This window comes from Nesoenas mayeri, assembly GCF_963082525.1.
Source record: "Nesoenas mayeri genome assembly, chromosome: 17".
In the NCBI taxonomy this organism is placed as follows: Eukaryota; Metazoa; Chordata; class Aves; order Columbiformes; family Columbidae; genus Nesoenas; species Nesoenas mayeri.
The window spans coordinates 9,038,552-9,066,475 of record NC_137565.1 but is presented as its reverse complement, the minus strand read 5'-3'; the positions used below and the strand labels follow the sequence as shown (position 1 = coordinate 9,066,475).

Sequence of the window (27,924 nt, the reverse complement as noted above, 5' to 3'; positions counted from 1 at the left end):
TTATTAGCCACCTCTGAATTGGTATGCAAGTCAAAACAAGCTGCCAGCATAACTCTGTGCAGATATACAGCTTGTAACCTCAAAACCCAAGGAGAGAGTCCCACTGTGGATCCAATCGGTCTCTTCCTCCTGAGGTCAACACAGAGAAGCATTGCTCAGACCAGAGGAAGGACTTTGCTATACAGCTTCCCCCATAACATCACATTGATTGATTAAGTGGATAAATTCAGTGCCTTTCAAGACAATTGTCATAATCTGAATCCTGGGCACACAGAAAAGTGAAGTTAAAGAGGGAATGGCAATTCAAGAGGGCAAAACACATTATTGCAGAAGCAATATTAATCATGTACAGAACACAACATCCCCTCTTTCTTAAGAATACTTATAAAATAACTTCCAACTGTCTAGGGTGGATGTTAATTGCAGATGCTGCATATTCAACCTACAAGGGATAAAAACAGAGGATCATGCTATGTTCCTAACATCCACGGCTGTAAGAATTAGCACAGAGGCAGAAAACACGATCAGATCTGAGCTCTGCCAGAAGCGGAGTGTGTACACCCCACAAACACAGCGCTGCCTCTGATGCAACACACTGAGGAACCCAAAGCTGGTACCAGGGCAAAAACTGGGCTGCTCAGCAGATTATTTTCAGTCACTCTTGTTCTTTCAAGAATCTAAGTGTTGTGAGCTAACAAAAGTACAAATAAGTCTCCTGTGTTACATCCAAAACACTGCCCAAGTCTGTCGCTCTCATCACTGAACAACTCCAAGACTACCATGTAACTTTAATATTCCAGCTAGGGAATCCACAGCCTTGGTATTCCTAGTACCCCACAGCCCTGATTTCTAAGCTGTTCTATTTAGAAATGAGGGCAGAGGGAATAAAAAAAGCAGAAAGAAAGAAAGAAAATTAAAGAAAAGGAGCTCTTACCACTGACTGAGGCTTGAGATTTCTTGTTGTCTGCAAAGGAAGAACAATTAATTACCTTAGATATACTCACTACAATAAACATATTCACGTAACAATTTTAAAAAATCACTGTCTACTGTATTTCAAACAAAATACTTTAACCTAAGCCAATTTGGTAACAAGAATGCTACATAAAAAAACAAGCAAACAAACAAACCAAAACAAACAAAAGAACCCCACACCAAACAACTACTTACGAATATCTCGAAAATGGATAATAAGTCTGGCCACAAGAGAAAGATATTCCTCCTAAAGGTGAAAAATAAGTACTTTACCATAGGAAATAAAAACAGCACCTATGACCTTCTGGTCCTTCGATATTCTTACTCAACACAACAGATTTTACTTTATGTCTCTCAACCTTCCAGAGCAGTTCACTTACAAGGAACAGCCTCTTCATTAACTGTGAACCTTTTTACTAACAAGACATTTTGGCTGATGGTACAAGAAGGCCAAGAAACCACAAAATTAACTGGAAAGAGCCTTTGTGACCGTCACACTAATAGGATCACGATACGTGAACATAATTGCAAACCAATACACCCATTTTCTACCTCTTATCCACTCAAATTCCTTTTTCTTAAGGACTGAAACTGCTTACTTGCTACATTGACCTACTTCAGTTCTTCAACTATGGCACATTCATACTACAACAACTTTTTTTTAAGACAAGTTAGTATTATAAATAGGTTAAAAACTTTGAGGACTAGCATACGATAGAAGTGTCAGAAGTGAAAAGACAAATGTTCTTTGCAGCATCGTATTAGTGTGTTTCATAATGCGCAAGAGAAACTGCCCAGGGCTGAAATGGCAGGAAAGAAGTTTACACTGGGATAGTCTAGAATTGTACATGATGACCAAACTTTCACAGAGGCAACAGCACTTCCCTTCATCCTACTCCAAACATCAAGGAAATCCTATGCAATTCACTACACGCAAGTCTTCAGATAAGTCTTAAGTGTAGTCCCATATATGCATTCAATGCTGCAGCATCAGCAAAGCTGTCTTGGACTGAAGTCCAGTTTGATGCATGTATTGCATGCAGAACACCTCACTTCCCCTCAGGCTAAGAGAAGCACACATAAATTGAACTGTACTCTAAGCAGAGACAGTTAACTAAGTGCATTAGGTTTGCTATTTCTGTGCACGGTTCTAAACTTCTTTTGACACCTCAGTAACCTCTGGAAACAAATAGAGATGCTTTACCCTTGTTTTGGCCTTCATAAACACGTGACTCTCCATATCTTTGCTGGATTTATTATGGGCAACACCAGCCTTCCTCATAGCTTCATCACTGAAAAAAAGAGGAAAAAACAAGGCTGGATATTAATCAAGCACATCAGAAAATGCTTTATGTAGTTAGGAAGATTTGTAAAACAGGTTTTTACTCCACTCTCATTTGTAGATTAAAACAAACAAAAAACCAAACACAACATATATAACTGACACTTGCCACTCTTTAAAATGTCTTCAAATTATGGAGAGAAAAAAGCCAACAAAAATTCTTTGCAGAAATCAAAGAACTGCTACGCAACTCATTGTTTTACCACCTGATGTATTATTTTGACAAAATAGCAGCACCTGTTCATTTTAGGAAAGCTGAACCACAGGATTAATGTAATCCATGTTTGGAGAACAATGGGTTTGAGCCTGCCTAGCAAAAGAATCCTCTAAACATAAGGTGGAAGATTAAAGAAAAAAAAAGCCTAAATGTATGGAAGTTTGAACAATGAGTGAGAATAACAAGTGGAAGCACCGATCAGGACAAAGAGCAAGAGCTGCAGTGATGGGCAGGGAGGAGACAATCAACAAAAGCAGGAGACAAAGCAATAAGATGAAAAGAATGCCCTGTTGACATGTTAGGGGGTGTTGGGGGGAGAAGGGTTGGTAATAAAAAGCTTTCAATTCCTTTACTCTTCTTTCCCATTTACCAGACTTGCTGTCCTTTCTCCATCACAACTCTGGGAAAATGGATTGAGATCTGCCCTCTGGATGAGATATTGAACAGGCAAGATGAAAACAAGAAGAGGTATTCTCAGTACATCAAAAAGTAGCATGCAACTCAACTGTGAAACATGCAACAAGGTAAAGCCATCCTAAAATGAGTTCACTCAAGTGCCCTATGCAAATCCTCTGGTCATTCTCATTCTCGGAAACATCTCATTTCACTGCAAAACCTGTTCTGTTGTAAAGCAGCCCAGCAGCTACAGCCTTAATTCCACAAACAAGTTACCAGGAAATACTTTCACCTTGTAATTAATATCTCAGCACCTTATATCCCAGTAACTGCTGCTGCATGAGCAGCTACCCCACACTACATGTGTGGCAGAGTAGCGACCCCTGAAAGTTGCAGCCAGTCTGCAGAGGAGCTGTTCTGTTCCCCCTGAATTTCCAGCACCCCCTATGCAGCTGCAGCGGTGCTTGCATGAGCCATAAACTGGTTCCATTTCCTGAATTAACTCAGTAACACAGCCACAGAAGAGAGAAGAGCAGAGGCTGGAGCCTTAAAATGCAGGAGCTTGGGCTGCCACAACTCACATCCTGACCTTTCAAACTAGTAGCATCCAGCTAACCTGCTGTAGACTGCAGAGCAGCAGACAATGGAATGTAAGGCTCTCTCATCATAACTTCTTCATGTGGTCTGTAGACACAAAAAAATGAGGTTTATCCCATGACAATTGTTACTTAAACTGAAGCAGAATAACTACTCCTCTATGTGGAAACAAGCTTTAAAGTGAGCTGCTCATAAAGGAGCTCTGCTACAGAGGAAGAAGCTATATCCAATTATTTATTGACACCTCCCTTCTTCAATGCTTTTCCTTCCAGGCAGGCTGCCTGTCAATCCACACCCCTCTCTGAACCCTCCCCTAGCTTCTCAGGAGCATGCAGAAAAACAAGAAAGAGATTATGCAGAGGCAAGCAAAGGACGTGACATGTAGGTAGTACTGAGTGGCAGCGATACAGACAGTGATCAATGTGGTATCAGGAACCACAACAAAGAAATTATCTACTTTTATATGTATCTACTGTTTCCTTTTGATGTTATAGAACACAAAAAAGATTTTATAATTACTAGATCTGCATTACCAATAGTGCCACTCCAAGTGCTCCATGGCATATCTGTTAGCACTCCAAAGGTTTAGACTAGAGGAAGAAAACAACCACACTACTTGTTCTTTGTTTACATATTCATCTGCAATCAACATAAAAATATTTACATTAAAAGACTGGGAAAGTCACTAAAAAAAACAAAAAGCCATCGCTTCAGCACATATTTAAGGATACCAAATAAAGTATGACATCCTTGCAGAACATCAGACTCAACAAAACTCTAAGAACGTGATGGTACCAGCCAATTCAACCTTTATCTGCTTCATAAGCACTTACTACACGCATCATAAGACACTCATTAAAACTCTGCCTTTTTCATTTCATGCAGAACACTCAAAGTTGCAGTTTCACAAGACAAAGCATTCAACACTGTTACCAGCTGCAGGAATTTCCCCTCCATTCCCAATAAGCTTGTTTCCAGCCCCACACGCAATCTCTCACTGGGGCCAGCTGGTCTACTTGAAAAAAACTTGCAGAACACGTTCTTCAAAACTGTCCCAGCTCCCCTGGCCAGTTCGCACCACCACTGCATGAATCACTTGTTCCAATGAAACCAAAGGGCAATGAGTTCCAGGGGCAACACCACATCAACCCACGGAACATCACCAAATGCTGCTTTAAGAAATAGACTATTTGACCGTTAAGACACTCAGTTCAACAAACCATTCCTGCTTAAAACAACAACTGAGGCAGGGGTTGAAGCATGCTGGTAAGCCATTAGCCACATCTATCCACATTTCAAGGTTTAAAAGCCTCCAAATAAACACCGACAAATATATTAAACTTTCATCACTTGGCGTTGTGCACATGATGCTGTCCCACACAATATTTCTGTTAGTTGCAGATCAGACATAACAAATTTCATCAATAGCAGCCCTCAGTGCAGGAATACCCACATAATGACCCAGACCAGCAGAACACGCAACCAGGAATCACCTACATGACTTTATTCACACTTGCTTGACAGAACACATAGGGGCCTGAAGGGCCTTGGTCCCCAGAACACCACCTGCAGCTATAGAGGGGAAAGCAAAGGACTGTCCGGCCTCCTCAAGGTCTTGTTCTAGCATTGCTGTTCTTTCCAGTTCTGCAGTGATTAAAAAACAACCCTTCCCATTGCACACAGCATCACCCCTTCATAGCTTCACAAGCACATCCTCCAGCAGAGACGGTCAGGAAAGAAGCCTCCCTTCCAAGTTATGCCAGTACACCTGTCTGTGTGGCTGTGCCATCAGCAGTACTGAAGAACAACCCAGGTTAAAAATAACCACTTTTCCTGAGTTATTTTTAACTTTCAGAAATTTCCCCATCAGGTTCACTGCACCCAAACACTTAAAAAGAAGAGATATTGTAGAGGTAGTAGCTTCTTCAGTTCATGGTTGTGTCAAAATAAGCATTCTTCTAAAACTAACTCCTTGCTTTCTACCATCCCAGGAAGGGAGAAACATCTGCCTTCTTGGCCTTTTTTACCTGAATTCTCATCAGACAACCTAAGCAGGAATAGAACATTACGGCTGCTTTAAGAACTGGTTTTGTGAAGCGCTTCATACAGACCAGCAACGCAGGTGATTTTTCCTTTTCTTTTTTCTTTCCCCTCATCACTCAAAAACCTTTAGCTGACCCACTCATCTCCTGCCTGCTTGTTCCTCAGTCTTCATCTCTACCTTCTTTCAAGAGCTCTACGCATTCTCATGCTTATTTCTGCTCACACGTGTGCTTTCTTCCAATCTAGCTGAAGCATTAGCTTAAGTGAGAACACACATTTCCAAATTTCAAGTAAAAAACTGAACACAAAATTAACAGACCATCACACTACTGAAGTTACATCCTTTTTCTACGCTCAACACGACTCCTTCTAATACAACCTACAAGCAGCCTGGGGCAGGAACCCTACACAACCATGTACTGAGTTTATCACCACACAACCCAGTTCACTTTTGGCCTTCAGGCAAAACCAACATTTAAAAACATATTAAGGAAAGGCCTTTAGAAAGGAGACTCCCAAGGCACCAGTATGCGCCTGCTCCCTGTAAAGGCCAGAATAAAGGGGTGCCCTGCAAGCACAAGTGTACAGTCACACTCCTACATCATGGTTGTCTCCTGGAACAACCTGGGAGAAGCCAAAGCTACTGCCTGACTCAGTGATCTGAGCTCACGCTTTCCTGGATCTTGCAAGTCTTAAAGTCCCGCTTGGCCCTGCAGTCACACAACAACCTACCACTGAAGGAGGCTCCTCAGATCACTAAATGCAGTGTTCTCTCAGTGACAACCCCATCATACACATTGACCACTTACACACACACTAGGATACCACAGAGCACCCCAAAATGTTCCTCCACATAACACCACCCTCTCAAAAACAAAACCCCAAAAAACCTTCAAAACTTAAATTCAGTGTTGTAAAGTAAACCTAAGTGTGAAATAGCAACAAATTAACACTTCTGTATCGAGAAGCCGTAACAAGGCACTCAAAATGAGTTATGTGAATGGTTCCATACATTTAAGTTAAAATTTAAGATCAAGTGTTAATATTTGCCTTGAGAAACACCACTTGTTATTTGCAGGATAAACTGGAAGATATACATAAATATAAGACAGTGTATTTTCATAACTGTTAGGAACAACCTACACAGCATTCAAGAGTACTTTTGTTTGCTTGTTTTGATGGAGTAGAAGAGGAGAAGAAAAGGCAAGGGATTAATCTAACAAGATTGATAACTTTGCAGAAAGTTTAGAAAGCAAAACATCAGTTCTGAACACCAAGACAGTTTGCACAGCTCTAACAGACACATATCATTATATTTCCTTAATGAATATCATAACAGTTTAATTCTGAAACAGCACTGTAAATAAAGCCCACAGCTAGGCAGTAAAACCACACACAGTTAAACAGTGTAAACCGCTTACATACACTAAAAAAAAAGACAATCTGTTTCCAAATATTGACTCTCATAAGCAGCAAGGTAAGATCAAGCTTTTCAAGCATACATAAGTAAGGATTTCAACACTACTTCAGAAGCACTGAACAGTGCTTTCACTTCTGTAATAGCCATCTTTTGTAGAGTAAAAGAGCCTCCCATAAAACAGAACACACAGAGTAGCAAAGTAATTCAAGTAAAGTGATTGTTTCACCAAGGACAACTGAAAAGGCAATAAGCTGAACTTTTTTTTAAAAAAAACCAGCCTTTAAAGCATCAGATAGATGCCAATTTTGATGTTGTTTGCTCTAGAAGCGAGAAAGCAAATCCCTGTCCAAAATAACCAAAACATTAAGTCACTGATATTTTTATTCCATTTTTTCCCTAAAAGAAAAATAAATCAGATGCAGGATAATAAGTGTGGGTTTCCTAAGATGGAACATGTCAAACTCGGCAATGCCACGGACACCGCCAAAGCGGAGCTCTCACAGCAGATGCTGTCCAGCGGGGCAGGAAACCGGTATTCCCGGGGAAAAGGAAAGTGAAAGGGAAGGAGGTTCAGAGGAACGACGCCAGAGAACCAGCCGGGCTGCCCCCCGCACGGGGTCGGGGCGGACCTGGGTAACGAGGCCCCGCACAGGGGGCGGCGGAAGGGCCCGGGGGAGAGGAAACGCCGGGCGAACCCAGGCAGCAAGGTGAGGACTGGAAAGGGCTCGCAGAGGCGCGGGGACGGGTGGGACAAGCCACCGGGGCACGGACGGGCACGGGAGCCCCTCTGGCAGCGGCCGAGACCCGCCCGCGGCCTACCCAGCGCCGGGGCCGCGGCCCCGCACTCACATCTGGCTGACGAGCTTCTGCCGGAAGTTAGTGCTGCGCCAGTCGGTCTCGGGCCCGGTCACGTCCATCCTTGCGGCCGCCGCTGCCGCCCCCGCGCTCCCCGCCGCCGCTGCTCCTCCGCACGCCGCGCCGGAAGTGCCGTGAACCCAGTTCCGGCGCGCTGAAGGCTTGTGGGAAATGAAGTCCCAACGCCAGCGCCACCGACCCTCGCGTCAGTTTCCGGCTCGGCGCTCGCTGGGACATGTAGTCCCGCGCCAGGTACCCGCACCGCAGCCCCGGGCCCCGCTGCGGGGCGACAAGCCCTGCGCACGGCCGGGCCCACCCGCGCCCAGGGACACGGCAGGGCCGCCGGGGCCCTTCGGGCTAGTGAGTGACCGGGTGACCCTGGGGACTCTCGCCCCCGCCGCCCGCCCCGGTTCCGGCCGCCCCTCCCTCGCCGGGCGGGCGCGTCACGCGCGTGGCCGTGGTTTCCGGGTCGCACATGAAGGCGGAAGCCGCAGGCGGAGGCCGCCGCCGCCGCTCTCGGTAGGTGTCTGGGGCGGCGGCGGAGCGGGGACAGGGAGCGCGGGCCCCCGGTGAGGCCACCCGGTGCTCCCGGGGAGGCGGCGCCCCCCTAGCCGGCCCCGTTAGCTGTTCCCGCAGAGGGGGCCCGGCGAGCCCCGGGGCCGCATGCAGGATCCTGTCCCGGTGTCCCGCTTCCCCCTGCCCGCCGCAGGGATGCCCGGGCAAGGGCGCGGGGGCCGAGGGCAGGGGGTGCCCGGTGCGGGCACCGGAGCGGGGTCTGCGGCCCCAGCAGCCCCGGCGCCACCGAGCCCGCCCCAGCCAGGCGGGGGCTGAGCCCAAGCCCCGCACGAAGCCCCGAGATGCCCCGTCCAGGTCGAGGCCAAGCCCCGCGTCCCCGGTCCGGGCTGCCGGCGCGGGGGTGGGATGAGCGAGCAGGACGGCGGGTGACAGGAGCTGCAAAGGCGTTTGCAACAGGGGAAGAGAAAGTAAAACCCCAGGTGCGCCTGGACCGGCTTCCACCGCTTCATCGCAGAGTTAGTCTAGAGTCGGGCTGTCTCTTCTGGTGATGGACAACTCCCAAGTTGCCTTTGCATGCAGAGAAAACCCCTCATTCGGTGTTCCTGGTGGGTAAGTTACAGGGAGGAAACTAGAAAAAAACCCACAGATCCCTGCAGAAACAAAATTAATGTGGTGAATAATATGAATGAATTCATGTTTGGTAAAGAAATCAGAGTTGAAACGTGCTGGAAGAACCCTTTGCTCTCTTCCAGGTCACTTAGTTGTTGTATTTGGCACAGAATTAATTACTTTCTGGTTTTTTTTTCACCAAAAATTCATGATGTGGTTTAAGCAGTTCAACAAAGCCAGTTCAAGTCTTACTTAGCTGAGTCTCTCAAGGTTCATGGAACATTGACTAATTTATAAACTGTCACTTTTGGCACAGTTATTACTGAGATAACTCGATTGTGTAGAAGCTTAATTTTTAAAAGGCGTTGTTCTTGTTATAGAAGTCTTTAGGATTTTTGAGGGGCTTTCTAAGAGTTGCTGTGTATAGACCTAGCAAAAGCATCTCATCATTTGATGAGTAATCAAAACTAATGCTGAGATATTATACACTACCAGATGTCTGCATTTCTTTTTGTGGGGGCCTTGGTCAACATGAGTTGTTTGGGTTGTTTCCTGTATTTGTAGAAGGTTTCTAAAGTGAAGTGGTATTTCAGGAATATATATTTATATATTTTTACATAGTTGTTAATGGGTAGTGGGATCATTCTGAAAGAAGCACTGCTGAGGCAAAGCTTCTGTTTATCTTTTACCGCTCTTCCCATTTTCTTCAAAAAGCATGAAACTGGCTTAAGTCTTGTCTACACATAATGGTGTAACTCAATTGTCTTCTGTGTAGCAAACAGGCTTACAAGTGCCTGTTACAAATTATTATACAGTTGGTGAATTATTCCAGTATTTGCACTCCAGTTAGAATGAATATTAGTTTTGCTTTTTAATTTATGTTTGTTTGTGGCATCACATCTGTCTTCGGAACTATTTTGGCAGACATCCAGCTGCCTCCCCATTCTGTACGCGCCCTGACTAGTTGATCTATTTGTTTGTGTGCCCTCTGCCCTTTCAAAATGCTGGTACATAGCCAGGTTCTGCTTATTTGCATTTGCAACCTTTGAGAGTCAGGATAACTATCATAGCATTTTGCTCTAGTCTTGTCTCGTGTCTGGCTTTCCGCTGAAGCCTGGCTTAGATCCTAATTCTTGTTACTCCCTATGGAGAGAGGAAGGTGTGGGAAGCCTTAGGGCACAGGTTTTAAACTTCCTTCAATGCACTAAGCCTTCTAATGGCCTAATCTATTTGGACCACAATCAGCAAGCCACACTGGTTGCTCTGTATTAGGAAAAAGCTCTGAAGAAGATGCCCTGCTAGAAAGAGGACAGAGCTGCAGCTGAGGGGTCCCCCAAACTTAAAGAGTGGACCAAGAGTAACCACATAGATTTAATAGCAAAAGTGAAGTCATGTACCTGGATCAGAGTAACTCCAGATAGCAGAGTGGGTTGGAGACAAGCCTAGCTAGAAGTCAGCTCTGCAAGAAGAAAGCTTGAGCATCCTGATTAGCAGCCAAGTGGAAAATGATTCCTCCAACAGGGGCCAGCTTTGTACTGGGCTGTGTTAGCAAAAGCATACCCAGGTCATGGGAAGTTATTATTTCCTGCTCTGTTCAGCACTTATAAGCCCACAAAACCTGAATGCCATGCCCAGCTTTGAGCTCCATGTGGAAAGAAAAGCCTGTGAGTTCTGTAGAGGACCACCGTCCAGGGCAGGAGACAGAAGCACGTGCAAGGCAAGAAGGTTTGTTCAACATAAAGAAGAAAAGGCTAAGGGCAGAGCCAGTTGCCATTTTTTAAACTATCTAATGGGTACAGAAAAATGTAGAGCCAAACTCTTCTTTGTGGTGCACAGTGCCAAGGGTGAGAGACAAGTGTCACAAATTGCAGGAAAAGAAATTCAGACAGAATAAAGAAAAAAAAAAAAATGATGGTTAAGCACTCAGCTTTCCAGTTATTGACGAAGCTGGAGATTCTGCACTTGACTAGACAAGGCTCTCAGCATCCTGACCTAATTTTGAAGTTTTTGCTGCTTTGAGCAGGAGACTGGACTAGAGACCTCCCAAGCTTCTTTCCAGCCTCAATTATTCCACAATTCTAAGAGAGCATGGGACCCATCCCAAGCTTGAACCACCTGTCCATGTGACAGTAGGCTAAACAGATTTGGATACCCGACACCAGCAAGTTCTAGTTTATTTTGGGCACAGCTGATGCACAAGAAAATATCACTATCTGCGTAAAACACCTCTTTGTAGAGATGTAACTGACAGCCATGAGTGCTTCAATACAAAAATGTCTGCGTTTCCATAGAAACTAACTTGGATAATCTTTCCTGTATGCAGCCATTTCTCTACAGTAGAGAATCAAGGCTGTCAGCACAACTGCACAAAAAACCAAAATAAACAACCCACCCACACACTAGTTAGCATCACTATATGACATGGATGCTAGTTACAGAAGGGGTGAATAATTATCTAGGTGTATTTCGTACCATGCAATACCAATAACAGACTTCAGCACTGTAAATTATTTACACTATGTTTAAAGCACAGGATCAGTGCATATCTCACCAGAGAAAAAAGGCTGAGTATATCTATAATGGCAGCAGGATGCATCCAGGACATATGCCCTGACCCAGCTGCCTGGAGGTACTCTCAGGTACAACTCAGGTATATTCTTAGTGAAGCAAGACTCTGCCCTTCATCTGAGGAAGAGTGTGCTGTACGCCATATGAATTTTCACTCCCCAAAATGTTCTTTACTGGAGCAGCTCATACACCTCCTTCCTCTTCATGTGCTGGGCACTCAATACCCTAAAATTAATCATTACCTTAACCCTTGTCCTCTAAAACACAAATGCAAATCAACTTATCTACAGTCTTAAATACTTTGTACAGCCAGTTAAGAAAATCTCTAGTCCAATTTTCTCTGCAGTTTCAAAGTGGTTGGAACAAGAACTTGCCTTCCCTTGTTTCTGGAGGCAGCACCCACAGCACATGGGACACCACTTTTTAGCTTCACTGCCATTAAAGAAGCACAATGAACAGAAAGAGTCCCTCATCTCTTCCACCTTAGGGTCAGGCCTGCAATACTCAGCCACCAAATCCCCCTGTTAACAGCTGACCAGCACAGAGAAACTTGCACAAGATGAGAGGAAAACAAAAATTACTCAGGTTTCTAGGAACTTGGCTCAGTCACAGAGGTAGTTTCTCAATAACAGAAATAAGAGGACGGAGAGGACTGAGGAACATCCTACAAGCAAGAAGCTGACAGCAGAGAGGCTCAGGACAAAGGGAACTTGGCTGTGTAGTTCAAGGGACTGTGCATTCACATTAGCAAGGGCCTGCGTACAGCTCCTTTATTTACCAGGACAGAAACTCCAGCCTGTGAAAATGGTGTCTCTAGTAAAGTTCCAAAGTGGTTAGGAAGGAAAAACAGTAAACAGAAGGTTTTCTGCAGCATGCAAAAGACTCAACAAACCTGTCTCTCCATTCAGAACCATACTGCTTGTGCTACATTTTGCCTTTTTTTAATAAGCAAAATAAAAGTTTGAGGAGATGGGGTTAAATTATTTTCAGCTTGCAACATACAGAGGTTATTTAATAAATTTCTTTGCCATTTTAAAGACTGATGGACACTTAAAAGTCATAATGATTCCTAAATACCTTAACAGTCACCTCTCCCCCACCCAACTGGTACACCACCCAAAATTATGCACTTCCACTGTTTATGCTACCAGATTTTTAGACAGTAATGAAGGCACAAAGCACACAGAGCACACAGCCTGGGAAGCAAGGTACTAACTCCAGTGTCCCTCCCCAACGAATTTTAATCAGAATTTAGAACAATACTCAGAGAAGTACACAAAACTATCAGCTCACCAAGCACAGCACATTTAATTCGGAAAACTGAAATGCGAAAACCACCCCACTTTTCCTTCAAAGCAGCCCACAACACAGCCCCACTAACCCTACTTCAGCGACCACTTTTTGTAACTTCCCACCCAAGCCCAGCTGCTCTTTGTACAGCTGTTACAAAGCTGAGCACACTCGGTAATCAGCTAAATGAATCTTGCTGGCCATCCCCCATGAGCTTCTACCCTTCTTTGTCTTAAAGGTCTTTTCTACCACCTCCTAAGACTACCTAGGTAGGACTTAAGAGGCTTTCCTTGGCTTTTGGCTCAAAGAAGAGGACTTAATCACCTATGTCAGTCAGACATCATAGACTAATATCACAAGCACTCACCTGCAATTTTATATGTTGGCAACAATTAATGAAAATCACTACAGCAAGAATTTTTCTAGAGTAGTCAGTTAGTATTGGTTAAAACTATGACAACAGACACACATACTTAAAGCCCTGTTTAGGAGAGTAGTGAGGTACACATGACAGCATAGAGGTTCTCTGAGTAGCCACAGTATAACTGAGAAACTTCATGTATCCATGTACAAAAAGAGATTATGAGTGCTGGCAAGTTTTAGACCAGGTACCTGCTCAGTAGCATTCTACGCTTTTTGCAGAGAGTCATCACTATCAACCTATACACCCCAAACTGGTTAGCAGCAGAAAACTGTGGATGGCAAAATACTCACAGGTTGCTACAGAGAGCGGTGAATTTCCATATCATAGTGGCTCTGTGCTCCAGACACATGAGGCAGCTCTCGTGTTGATGTACAGTCCAGCTCACCAGTGACAGCCAAGATACAACCCAGGGACAGAAGTTGAGCACAAGAAATAGGGGCTGCCAAAATTCAGAAGATATTAATAAAGCAAAATACTCGTTGGCTCAGCTGTTGACCAGCCAAAAATCAGCTGCAGAGGATAGTTCAGCCATTCCAAGCATCTGTGTTTGACCACACTGGGCTTACCACAGGTCTGCTAGAAGGGCTGGTTTGTTCACCTATTGCCAACAGTTGTGGGATAATTCCAGTCCATATCTAGTAGACCTAGCAGTGAGATAAAGTCCCTGCAGACCTCTGAGACAGCCCCATTTGTCACTGAAAGCTCTGCAAATACTAATGTTCATGCAGGCTTCAGAATCCCTGATTTTTTTTTATTTACTCTTTTTCATAATACTATTTGATGTTCCTGGTTCCAGTTACCATACTGGTAAGATAGGATCCCTTCTGGAGCTTTGCTTGCTGGAAGCTTCACCCCCTTTCTGTTCCTTTTTAACATTATTTGGATGCAGAATGTATTTTGAATAGTAGCCATCTACAGTTGGATTAAAGGTAGTAAAGGCGTGGCATAATTATAGAGGTTTCCCACTCTACCCTCCATCTCTCTTGGGAAGCCACATCTCCTACAAAACATTTCTTTGCTAACACTTGTTACATGTGTTCAATGACCTGTGTAGTTTAATATATCACACCTATTCCTCTCTAGCTTCTCTTCCACCGACTACACTGTATGACACACTATAATACTGTATCAAAGGTCATGCTGTTTGCCTTACCCAACAGAAGTCTTTGAGTTCAGGAAACAGTTCATTTGTTACATTTACTTCTGCTTTGTGATGCAATGATTTTACTCTCAAAGAGACTTATTTTGACATAGCTCTCCAAGTAGCTGAAAAGATGTAACCTTTTTTGGAGCATTAACCGCATTAGTTCTGGATTGTTAACTACATTAAGCCACATCAACAGACTTAATCTGGTTCATCTGAATCTGTTCCTCATTTGGACCATACCTCACCCTACTTTGTTTTTGCTGCATTTATTCCCTTCTAATGAAATGGGAAATTTCTGATGAACAACTAGAAACACTCCTTCACTTGCCTTTCTTATTATGCTATCTTATCTCCCTTGCCTCAATCCATCACTTTTAGTATTCAAATCATACAGTAGTGTTTTGTCTGCTTCAAAAGCAGTCATCTTATTTCTAGGAAAAGCATCTGCTTGCCATGAAAAATAATCCATTACTCATCTCTTCAGCTGATGATGGAGAGTTTCTCCTGTATTATCAACCTGACTGTGCTCCCTAGAATGCTGTCCTATCAGAGCTCCTCTTCTGGAGCTGGCTGATTTGGTTTTGCTGGCAAAGAGCAGAACACCATTAATATGCTTTTCAGTTTTGTTTTTCGTCACATTTACCATACAATGCCACCTAGCTTCCCTTTCTTTTTGACAGTGTAGGGTAACTTTCCTCAGGCAAAGCGATAAACATTTTCATATTTCTTGGTGTCATCCAGAAAGCTCCTTCCTCACTGATCACACACAATACCTTGAGTACTTCGAGAGATTTCCAATGCTGCATTCGCTCTCTATGGCTGGCACAATTAAACAATGGCTCCCTTTCTTCATTGTCTGTTTCGGTTCACTGGGTTTGTTCTGCTTTTGCTTCTCTGACTGCTGCTAACCCCCTGTGACCATCCCTTGTGCCACTAAGCTGTTTCCCAGGCTGCTGGCGGAGAACCTGTTACAACTGTCTTCCGCAGCTGTATCAGCCAGGTTATTTCCTTTTGCTTATGTGTGGGTTTTTTTCTTAATGTGCTCTGACAACTGGATAGAGACTATGAGCTCTGACTGCTGCAACTTCTCACATTCTTCAAAGACAATGGAAAGGGTAAATTACAGGATAGTAGAAGAGGGCTCATGAGATTCTGAGAGCTTAACCATAGACGTGAAACACAATCACTTCCAGACAGCTTTTTACACGTTTCCACGTGTGTCACAGGGGACCTTTCTCCAGTGCCAATGGCAGCCTCAGGAAAAGGTACAGAATAGGCCTTGTATGGTGCCTACACTGGAGGAAATACCCTCTCTGCCGGGAACCACAGTGAAGTGAAAAGCAGTTGTGCATGCTAGCTTGAAGCTGTCACAATAAAGAAACTGACTTTGAAGCCTACAGTTTCATGTAGTATTTTATAGGATGATAGGTGGAAATGTGCTCCGCTAAGGAAAATGAAAAAGCAAAGACAGGGAGAGAGGAGACCTTTCAGATTCTGGGTAAAATATCAAGAGAAAGAGTGAAGGTGCAGTTTATATAGCAGCAAAGTTATCTGAGTACATTAGCCCACTTGGAATTTGGCAAAAATTATGTCAATTTTGTTCTTTGTTACAAATTATGCAGAAATGCAAAGGAAACAAGGGGTTCTTTCTGTAGTGAGTTGGGAAGTGAAACTCTTGCTAACAAAGAAAAGAATCCTCTGATGCCTGGACTGAAAACCCGAAAGTCAGAATACCTGTTTGAAAAAACATGTTCTACCAATTTGATGTGCTGATATACACCTGTCTATTTCCAGTCTCATGACTCAATAATTTCTGCAGGGTAGAACTGTCTGTCCTTTGACTGAGGAGTTGGTTTGATTTATTTACTGTGATAGGCGGAATTCAGAGGACTATTTGTAAAGCAAAAGGCACAAACCTTTGCTGATTCTGTTGTCTCACAGATTTCATTCTGCTACAGCTGGTGGCTGAGCATTTCTGCCTGGGATGGCGGAGGATCAGGAGCTGACTCAGCCACACAAAGCTCAGCTCGAGCCCTCCCTTCAGCAGCGCACCAGCAACACCTACCGCAGCGCAGAGCACTCTCAGGCCTTGCTCAGTGGCTTGGTATCTCTCCGAGACAGCAGCATCCTCTTCGATGTAGTTCTGGTAGTGGAAGAGAAACCTATTGAGGCTCATCGCATCCTTCTGGCTGCATCCTGTGACTATTTCAGGTACACTTCAGTACAGCAGTAACATCCATATGTCTGAATGTTACTCAAACCTGCAACATCCAATGTACTGTTTTGGCACATGGCTTCTGGATGTAAAATTAGACCCATAAGATGGAGCTGAATGTATTTCAAAATACTAAGTATGGCTTTATTCACCTCTCTGTTATGTCTCTACAGAAATAAAGCTCTTGTTCCAGGACACTGAGCTTACCTCCACTAAATTCACTGCACGTAGTACTTGGAGGTATATATAGAGGAGCAACTATCTGAACAGGTGTATTCTGCATAAATGCACTCTGGGTGGCTTTTAACATATCCTTAGCGTTGTAATATTTGCCCGTTGTGGTGATCACTTCATAATATACAAAAAGCCACTGGAAGCTGTCACTCCTCTGTTGGTGCCTGTAGTGTGACCTGCTGTCCATTAAATCAGGCACTCCCTGGTCAATTTGACTAGCAGTTTCTTGAACTGACTTTATTTTCATAGCGCAAACAAACAAATTCCGAGGCAATTCAGATAAACTCATAACGGGAGGAAGAATTGCTCTAGCTTAGAAAAAAATTCTTACAGTCCCAAGTTTCTCTGTTTTCCCTCTTCCCCCACATGCAGAGTATCTGCCCATTGACCATCCATATGTACTGGGTCTGTATGTAAGTCCTTCAGCCGCAAATCCTACCTTTCAGATGGCCCCTACTATTGTTCTGCAGAATGAAAGGTATTACTTTATTACATCCTAAAGGCCTGTACTCTTTGTATATTGGCTTAGAGAAGAGGCAATCCCGTACAAGTGTCTGGCTAGGTTTTTATTTTTCTGAATATTTCTTATGTTCCCAGGACAATGCAAGATAACCAAACAATATAGCTTCAATGCAAATCTGCCACAGCATGTGCCATTGTCTTTTTTACAGAGGAATGTTTGCAGGAGGACTGAGAGAGATGGAACAAGAAGAAGTTCATATCCATGGCATCTCCTACAATGCAATGTGTAAAATCTTGAACTTCATTTATACTTCTGAGCTGGAACTCAGTGTGAACAGTGTACAGGAAACCTTAGCTGCAGCCTGTCAGCTTCAGGTGAGGTACTGAGAGATGTGACAGAAAAGAAGCAAGAAAAAAAAGCAACAATGAAAGAAAAAGTAAACACGGATTTCTTGTTAAATGGAGGGTTAGGGGGTGAAAAAGAGCATGGGTCTGATGAGACTTTCTTTGGGATGCTGTATCCACTGGAACTAACTATGGGAGGGTAGGAACAGTGCACATCTTATTTGTGCCAATGGCTTTATTCCTTATATATACTCTCATTTTATACAGCACTCACTTCCACTGATCTGCGTATAAAAGCTTCCCTAGAACAGAATACCTCTGGCCTATGGCAAAAGACAGGGCTTGCTGCTCAGAAATTGTTGTGCTGCTCAAGTCTGCCAAGATCTTCCCCAGACTGAGTCCACAGGCATATAACCTCCCCTGACCCCAGCACCAGAGGAAATCCGACCACTAAGGTTTCTGCACTAAGTGCAGAAGATCTGTATTATATTCATCTGCACACCCACGTTGAGTTGTTCTTTTTTTCTGGAGAAAGGTGAATTGGGTGCAAGTGAACATGGTGATCAGACTGTGAGGAGAGCAGTCATCTTGTGCACAACTTCCTTAAGAGTCATCCCAGGCTTCTGTCATCTGTCTTGAGTGTGAGACAAGTAGTATCTGAAATGAAAATTCTGTCTCTCTTGCAGATTCCAGAAGTCATTAAGTTCTGTTGTGATTTTCTCATGTCCTGGGTAGATGAAGAGAACATCCTCGACGTATACAAACTAGCTGACCATTATGACTTGAGACACTTGAGTGATCAGCTGGACTCCTACATTTTGAAGAACTTTGCAGCTTTCTCAAGGACACAAGTGTACCGACAGCTACCCTTGCAGAAAGTCTACTCCCTTCTCAGCAGCAACCGATTGGAGGTTAACTATGAGTTTGAAGTTTATGATGGAGCACTTTTTTATCATTATTCTCCAGAGCAACTGGAGACAGATCAGGTCTCCCTGATGGAGCCCCTTAAGCTACTTGAGACAGTTCGTTTTCCTCTGATGGAACCCCAGATCCTGCAAAGACTTCATGACAAATTAAGTCCATGTCCTTTAAAAGACACTGTCGCAGATGCATTAATGTACCACAAGAATGAATGTCTTCAGCCAATGCTTCAGAGCTCACAGACACAGCTGAGATCAGAGTTCCAGTGTGTAGTGGGATTTGGAGGGATGCATTCTACGCCATCCATTGTCCTCAGTGATCAAGCCAAGTATCTGAACCCCTTGTTGGGAGAGTGGAGGCACTTTACAGCTGCGCTGGCTCCCAGAATGTCCAACCAAGGGATTGCTGTTCTCAATAATTTTGTATATTTAATTGGTGGAGACAACAATGTAAGTGGTTTTCGAGCAGAGTCAAGGTGTTGGAGGTAAGATAAGGATAATCCTGCTGTTATTTTTATTACCACCCTGTTGCCCATCTCTGAATCAGTAAGCCAGTAGTGCAGTCTGTGCGCTTGCCAGCCAAAACATTAGGAACCGTGCAAGGGTCTCACTGAAAGAAAACTAGACATAAAGAAATGAGCCTCATAGTAACAGGAAGCTTCCAGCAGTGCTTGTGGGACAAAGCCAAGCCTGACAGGGTAAAAACAGCTCCTCATTCCAGAGCATTTCACATGGTACCTTCCTGCCTTGTTGAAGCAGGCAAGTATTGAAGTTGTGGGAAGCCATAATGAACTAGGATGCCCTAGAACTCTTGATTGTCTAGATGCTCTTGAACTAGTATTTTCTAGAAGTCCTCTGTGTGTAGTTTTGGTCCCAATACAAAGGGGTTTAGCTAATAAAAGTGATTTTTGAACAAAATGCTGTTACTGGTTGATTATCAAGAATTTGTGTGCACAATAGCAGGATTCCAGGGTCCTCTTATATGCTTCTGTGCCAGGGAAAAGAGCAGGAGGAAGGATCAGTTTTAGATCTTAATGCCCATTACATCACAAAACTCATATAAACCATTTTGTCTTTACATTGTAGTCATTTTTACTAGTTTTAGCTAGGTTGCCCTTATTTTATGGCATGCATAGTTTCTCTTCAAAACCAATTTTCTCTTTAACTAAAATTTCCAAACCAGAGAGATATTTTGATCTGAAAGTGAATCATGAGGTTCACTTTGAGCAGCAGATATTTAGAGAAAAGAATCAAAGAACCCACCACATATTTAAGCTTTTCTTGGACTCTTGAAGATCGAGATTCAGTCTTTGTGCTATTTTTAGACTGTTTTACCTTGTAGAATGGCTTTGTGCAAACAGAGACTTTGATACATAACCTGACAGCAGTGCGTAAGATAATGGAAACTGTAGGCTTTTATAGCATGATTATATCAGCTAAAATACATCTTCTAAAAATAGAATAAAGCAACTTTGCTGGTAATAAAATGCTGACAGGCCAAGCTGAGCTCAATTTCAGCCAAAGGCAGTACAATAACCCACATCTGTGGTGCTGTCTGGTATTCCAGCAATGATTCTGTGGCTGTATGAATAACTTTCTTTGATCCCATTCTTCTGTTAATACAAGGTATGACCCACGACACAACAAATGGTTCCAGATCCAGTCCCTGCAGCAAGAGCACGCTGACCTCAGTGTTTGTGTTGTGGACAACTATATATATGCCGTCGCAGGCCGAGACTACCATGAAGACCTGAGGGAAGTGGAGAGGTATGACCCTAAAAGCAACACTTGGGAATATGTCACACCTCTGAAGAAGGAGGTAAGAAGTACTTCAGCCACACATGCTACTACAGTTCCCCAGTTCCTGATTTCATATTTTTAAATGCTTTTCTCATGTGTAGCTTTAAATTTGCTGATATTCACATTGGAAGCAGTAGCCTTTGGATACAGGATAAATGAATATCAAGAACATAGAATAATAATATATGTAAATTCCATTTTGAGATTAGATGCTTATTTTTCCTGTTTGCTTGTTGCTTTCCCATGCACCTTTATTGTCTTAATCATTAAAATGATTCAAGACTGAACACATAACCTCTGGGAACAGGAAGCTCCCATTCCTCCTTGGCAGGTAAACTATGAGCCACAGTCCTGACAAGATGCTTTACTCCTGATCAGAAGAGATAATGCCCCAGTACGAAGGCACATCATTTTCCATAGACTGCTTAGTTCCTGGACACACAACTGGGATCGGGTAACAAGTTCTGGTGACAATACTTTATGTGATGCAGAATCACATCTCAGTCAGCTAACACAGGACCATTACTCATTTGAAATGTGTGAGTGAATAGCAATCTTGTGTCACCAGTACCATTTATCCTTCTTGGTTGGGGAAGAAAACTAAGATCCTACGTAATCTTTCAAGAAACTATGCTGATTTCTACCACACCTTTTAAAAGCTTTGGGTCAAGTGACAAGCATAAAATAATATTTGTGATTTCATAATGCCTCTCAATTGAGAATCTCAGGACACCTTAAAAATTTAAATATTACTGCCATTTTACAAGAGGGATGCAGAGGCAGAAGAGGATAAACAACTTGCGTGAGGTCAAAAATAATAAATGTGTGTCAATGCTGAGTCTTTCTATAAAGACATAAGATCCAGTTGAGTGTTACTAAGTAGGATAACTTGCATTCCTGATAATACTGCCTGTATAAGAAAAATCTCCAAACAGAAAGGTATCCAAGTATTCTAGGGAGAAAAGTAATGGTATGAATTATATTCTAACCAAGCAAGAATAAAGAATGAGAACCCACTGCAGTTCTGGAAGCTTCAGAAAATCTAGTGTATTTAATTCAGAAATTCACATGTACAGATTAATCACCTAGAAAGGAACTGTCTATAAGAAAATCCTTCCAGATGTTGATATCTGTGTAACTCATGAGGAATGTCACTCCCTTAATATCTATTCAATACTTTGAAACCGGGACAAATACATAAATCCAGACCTCAACCTCTTGCTTTCCCATGTGGTGATACAGGTATACGCACATGCTGGAGCAGCACTGGATGGGAAGATGTATATTACCTGTGGGAGGAGAGGAGAAGACTATTTGAAGGAGCTACAATGTTACGACCCAAAGACTGACCGCTGGGAAGTTTTAGCAGATGGTCCAGTGAGACGGGCTTGGCATGGGATGGCTGCACTGCTGGGAAAGCTCTATGTGATTGGAGGTAGCAATAATGATTCTGGCTACAGAAGGGATGTTCACCAGGTGAGAGCATGTCATACCTGTGTCTTTCCTGGAAGAGTCTTTCTTATGGATGCTTGCACTCTGATGTGTTATAATGTCTTTCTGCTACTAAGTAAGCAAATAAAATGGCCCAGCATAGCTCCTGCACCAGCTCTCCCCCACTCAATTGCAATGATTTATTTATTGCTGTCTTGAACACATTGCCTAAACCACAATGAATTAAAGCTCCAGCACCTGGAATTCCTATCAATTTTAAAACAACTTTGATAGACAACATTCACTGGTGTACACATACCCAATAAGTAGCACATCAACTAAATTTACTTTACATTGTCTTCTCACATGCAATTTTTTCTAAGTTGAAGACTTAGATTACCAATGTGTAATTGCTGGACAGAGTTATTAAGGATATGTTAGATAATGATTGTATAATGCAATTAAATACACAGTACCTGATGGTAAGTGATGTCTGAAGAGAATTCTCTTCAGTCTTCTTCCAGCTTCTAGAACTGCTAGAGACATGAAAAAAAAGACACAAAAAGTAACTGCTCTTGTAAAGCCAATGAAGATGGCAGAATTAAATCTAGCTGAAAAGTGTATCTGAATTATAAAAAGGTGCTTACAAAGAGAAGCAGTTATCTAACTAGGTACCCAGTGAAATCTAAAACTTCCCAACATATGGTGCAGAGACAGCTTAGCAGATTTGTCATATTTGTACATTCCAGCACATTTTTTCCTAATGAAAACAGATGCATTATGTCTGAGCTTATATTACCATGCGTCCCCATCTCTTTCACTTTTGTGTACATTTTTTGAATGGCATACAGCTGTTAGCCCAGCAGCAGCGTCAGAAGTTGTGATTCAAAGCTATATGGCAACTGTGCAGATTTTTCTGCTGAGTACTGTACTTCTACTACACAGCAATATGCTCTCTCCATTATCAACACCCTGTCAAAAGACTGATGATATCGCATGGCTTCATACGTAGTTTGCCATATGGCCAAGCTCTGTCACTAAGATACAAGTTCATCTTTGGCTAATCTCTTCTCTTTTTTTCACAGGTTGCCTGCTATACACCAAGCACTGATCAGTGGACAAATGTATGTCCGCTTCCTGCAGGACATGGAGAGCCAGGAATTGCAGTCCTAGACAACAGGATCTATGTCTTGGGAGGCAGATCCCACAACAGAGGAATCCGCATGGACTATGTCCACATTTACGATGCAGAGAGAGACTGTTGGGAGGAAGGACCCCAGTTGGAGGATGATATTTCTGGGATGGCTGCCTGCGTCCTCACTTTGCCCAGGGCTATTTTAATGGAAACAGAGAAATGGTTCTCAGAATGGCACGCAGACCGCGTGAAGTATCACCTTGACTTTCCATCGGAAGTTATGAGCGTATCAGACTGGGAGGAATTTGACAATTCAAGTGAAGATTAGAAGACTTTATTATTTATTTTTTTGCCAGTGGATGAAGAAATTAAGGCTTGGAGAAAATATTTAGAGATTTTATATGTCTTTCCTATATACATAAATCAGTATTTAAAGGTTTCAAAAATAAGTGTTCTGCACAAAATGCCATTCACAGTCAATATCTGCCGATCTGCAATTGTTCCGCACAAAATGCCACTTACAGTCAGTATCTGCCTGCCTGCCAGAAAGCAGCATTTTTAAAGTAACCACAGAACTGCCATTTCCCCCCCCAGTTAAAGGACAGAGGTTCTTTTCCTTTGAAGGAGATTTTTCTCAACCTTCAGCATGGACAGGAAAAAAAAAAAGGCACAGAAGGCTCAGCTTGACCAGCTTCTTTCCTTCCGGCTTTTAGCTTGAAATAGCTTTGTGAGATTTTTTTTTCCTTTTCTTTTTAGTAATAAAACTTCCTAGCCAGCTTAGCACAGGAAGGTGACACTTCATGTCTCCCTCCTGTGCCAGGTGTCAGACAGCTTGATTGGGTTTTCAGCAAGATTGAACATACAGAAACAGGAACAGTAGCGAGTAAGTCTGAACCTTCATCTCATCTGGGCATGCAGCCATCTTTGTAACTGGGTTAGAGTTTGGGAACTGACACCCACTCCTGAACTTCTATACTGCAAGTTCTGTCAACACAGTGGAAAGAAGATTTCTAGAAAAAACCCTCTGTACAGAGTATGACAATCTCATCATTCAACTGTCAGACACATTTGTTCAGAAGCATAAATTAATAAATCCTTGTCAGAACTTTTTAACTACTGTCTCAGTTTTATTAACCATGATGGGAGTCTGAAAGTTACTGAGCTTAATTAGGTCCTATAGTACCACATTAGCAGCAGTGAAGTTTCACCAGCTTAGGAGATGGGCAATTTTTTTCCACTATTTCATTATATGCCTTAGAAGAGGATAAAGACAGTGGAATTGGTTTGTCACAGCATAAGAAAAAAAAAATAATAATGAGATAACTAGAGGAATTGAAGATTACACTGGTCCAAGGCCTTGCAGTAGCTGAACTAATGCCAGGAACATAATACAGAATTACTACAGCTGAGAAAGATAAGGCATAGTAAATCCTTCCAGAGGCCTTAAAATAATTGGCTTCCGATCACCATATTGCTTAACATTAGTTTAGAAGCTGATTTAAAATCTGAACCAGTGCGATGCCTGAATAGTATGGGATCCTTTCTCTTGGAGGGGCAGGAAGTTATCAGTGCCACAGAAAACCCATGACAAACTACCAAGAGCTTTTAAGTCTTGTAGCTGTAATGGGATTGCAGGAGAAGGACAAAACCAAAGTGACAATCAGAATGATATGATACCAGTCAAGTATCATCACATCACAACAAATACTGCACACTGACATGCTACTTTAGAGAACTGGAAGAAGTTGCTGGATATCACCATTACACAGGGATATTTTGTTTATGAAAACAGGAATGATTTCAGAACAGAGCTAGATGACTCTGCATTAGTAGTCTGGGCTTCTGGAAAAGATTCAAGAGTGTTTTGCACACTTTGTTTAATAAGCCCAACTGATTTTTCTTGGTAAAGGGGGCGTTTGTTAGATTTCTTCCTAACACTAACCAGCTCTCACCTCAATTCCTGAACCTTTGCCAACTGGCAAGTAAAAGACCTGGTAACTGCAGGAAACTCCAATTATGAGCTTCTTCAGAAAATCTTTTTTTGATAATAAACTCTGAACTGCATGTGGAGTCTGGAAATACAGACTTTATTACACTGCAAAATTGGAGACTGGTGAATATTCCTATTTTGCATACAGAGTTCCTTTTAACCTGTAGGAACGCAGCATAGCCATCAGACGTAAGGACAGGTGTCTCTGACCTGGACATCACTAGAAACACTCAGACTTCGAGTGTTGCAGTGGCAATTTGTTTTGTCTGCAAACAACCAGTGATTCAAGACTTCTAGTGGTCCAGGTCATAGTCTAGATGCAGTTATTCTAATTAAACCCAGACATCTAACTTAAGCCTAATGCTTGCATTTTTCCATTTCCACTCCTCAACAGACCAGAGATACCCTATGTTTCTACAAGAGAAAATGTTATTTGGCCTCTTTCACAATTAAAAAAAAAAGTGTTCGTTCATTGTCTGGCTTATTTTCCTATGTATACCACTAGAGGGTATTACTTACTATTACAAATAACCAAGCTGATAGGCTAATTCTTTGATTACATAGGAGAATATAAGATATGCATGAGTAATTATTAAGCTAAAGAAACTTTTTGAGAACACTCATGCGTTGTTTTGGGTTTTTTTTTCCAGCTTCTACCCTATCACTCTTTCTTTGTTTGAATACTGATTTTTAGATAGTCAGGTGATCTGTATTTCCATTTATAAGAATGCTGTGATTGCATTATTTATTAAATGTTGCAGCTGTATGCTGTGCACAGCAAATCAATATAAGGCTTAGAATGCAATTACAAGGAAACTACTTTTCCTTAAAGCAGATCACCTACCTTTCAGAGGGGTTGGTTGTTTGGTTTGTTATTTCTTCTTTTTTTTTTTCTGTTATAATACCCCTAAGTAACATAAACTAAACCTAAGGGTAGGTATTATATATTTTGATTTGATAAAAACTTCTGTTGCTTTCACCCCTAAAATTTCATCTGAGCATAATTTGACTGTTGAAAGTTATGGTATGCACTATCTTACTTGCATGTATTTTGTTCAGGTGAAAAAACACAGTTTATTTTAGCTCAAACCATCCTAATAATTTATCAGCAGCTCATTTTAGTCCAGCACGTACCTTTTCAAACTAACACATAGGCTAAACAATAATAAAATTGCTTTGCTTTAAAATTGGCAATTTTATCTAACTCAGCAGACATAAAGCACTTTGTTCTTCTTGTTTCCTAGCTACCTCTATAAATTAATTGCAGGAAATATTACAGATTGATACACAGAGCTATAATTATCAATAGTTTCCCTATCAAGAATGATGCTTCGGGAACTCAGCCTTCAGGAGCCCACTTAAACTTTGTGTTATCTCAAGAAATACATGTACTTATATGGATATTTTTAGGCTATTTTTTTAATATAAATTCTCTAATCTCCTAAATATGTCGGTCTTGTATCTTACAGTAGAAAGCATTAATTTTTTACAGCGAGTCCTCAGAGACAGTGTAGCACAAGTCATTGTAGACAATGGACAATGAACTAAGAAAGCTTTAAGTTATTTCTGGTCTGTCAGAGAACAGCCAAACAACTCTTCCAGAACTGAGCGATCAAAATACCAACACTTAAACCGCCAATACATTAGGAAGTCCAGAAGAATAATAATTAGGTTTCTTGATGATCTATTTTCCTATTTCCTGCCAGCACAGAGGTAAAGCTGTTCAGGCATATTTGCTAGATTTGTAATTAGTGGACTTGTATCCTGAAGTATTTCAGACTTCCACATTTGGAGAAGTGATTATGATCGCTTCAGTTTTTGTTTCATAACTGCTTTCACTAACGTATTTCTTCTCCAGCTGTCCACCTCCAAATCCAACACATCCTTTCCCATTTCCTCATGGTTTAAATTAGGGTTGTTAATTTTGCATTGGAACGATACCCAGTGCTTGGTTAGAAACAAATAAGGATTCTCATTCTATACCCTTGACAGAAATCTACTACTCCTCACTTAGAGACCAGCCACATGTACAATTTCTTTGGCATTCAGCCCAACTGATGGGGTCAGAAGCTTCTGGCAAAACGAAGGAGCAGCTGGGAATGGGGAAAGAGGGATGAGACCTTCTCAGGGGAATATTCTGCCAACTGAGTTTTTATTTCATCAGCAGCTGATGCACTTTCAGAGCTCCCCACCTCCTCAGTTGTGCTATAACTATCTGGCCATGCTCTGAGGGTGGCAGCTGCCAACAGGTAAGACAAAGAGCATAAATGAATTTATATGTAATAAAAAGGCACCATACATTTATCCATCTTCCTAAACCAAATGCAGTTGTATGGATGTAATACACCTGATTGTCTGTAGTCTAGGAAGCTGAAGCCCAGTCTTACCAGGTAACATTAATGATCTTGAACAAGCCACCTTTTTGTGATATGTAAGTAGGACGTTTACCTAGAAGATCTGGTCTAGTTCATCCACAGTTCCTGAAACTGAGGAGGGAATTACTTGAAAGATGCACACACCCTGCATGAATACAAGTTCTGAACAGCTAATTTTGGCAGCTCCTTCCAAACTGAAAACCTCCGCGGTGCCTTAGATGGGAACGTGGGTGTTCTGGTTCTCCGACATCAGTCCAGCCCCATGCAATACTGCACAAAAAATGCTTTATAATTAAATACTATTTATTCCTGACATGTTTCAGCTCTTTGAAGATGTTAGTATTATCCATATGAAAGGGAGGCAAAATCACTATGTATTTGGCATATATTTGATTTTTATTATAACAAAAATTATAATTCAATAAAATGCAGCAGTAGGAATTTTAATTTCCTTTTTATATACTATGTGTTACTTATTCTGCTGCTAACTTGTGGCTTTTGTAATATTTTTTAAACATTATTTAGCATGTTCTTGCAAGTCCAAGTACTATCTTTTAATCTGTATTTTGGCCATGGCCAAACAGAAAACAATCCAAACCTGTTCAAATGACAGAAGAA

At 42.1% G+C, this 27,924-nt stretch overlaps 2 protein-coding genes across 5 annotated transcripts in view; one reads left to right on the top strand and one right to left on the bottom strand.

Annotated features, from left to right (window-relative positions):
• Positions 1-7,956, bottom strand: part of MED15 (mediator complex subunit 15) — a 28,902-nt gene extending 20,946 nt beyond the window's left edge. For all 3 annotated transcript variants that reach the window (XM_080355221.1, XM_080355222.1, XM_080355223.1), the window contains exons 1-4: positions 7,840-7,956; positions 2,180-2,267; positions 1,171-1,222; positions 935-964 (exon numbers count right to left, since the gene is read on the bottom strand). In XM_080355221.1, the coding sequence (XP_080211347.1) occupies positions 935-964; positions 1,171-1,222; positions 2,180-2,267; positions 7,840-7,907 (238 nt within the window). In that variant the 5' untranslated portion in view covers positions 7,908-7,956. The remainder of the gene's footprint in view (positions 1-934; positions 965-1,170; positions 1,223-2,179; positions 2,268-7,839) is intronic.
• Positions 7,957-8,229: 273 nt separating this feature from the next.
• Positions 8,230-24,070, top strand: KLHL22 (kelch like family member 22). Of its 2 annotated transcripts, XM_080355506.1 has the most exons (7): positions 8,230-8,364; positions 16,358-16,610; positions 17,520-17,685; positions 18,342-19,060; positions 20,202-20,394; positions 21,618-21,851; positions 22,892-24,070. In XM_080355506.1, exons 2-7 carry the CDS (start codon positions 16,384-16,386, stop codon positions 23,267-23,269), a joined length of 1,917 nt encoding a protein of 638 aa, XP_080211632.1. In that variant the 5' UTR covers positions 8,230-8,364; positions 16,358-16,383; the 3' UTR covers positions 23,270-24,070. The 2 variants fall into 2 exon arrangements, with proteins under 2 accessions (XP_080211632.1, XP_080211631.1); XM_080355505.1 differs by lacking the exon at positions 8,230-8,364 and having other exon boundaries at positions 16,351-16,610.
• The last annotated feature ends 3,854 nt before the right edge of the window (positions 24,071-27,924 follow it).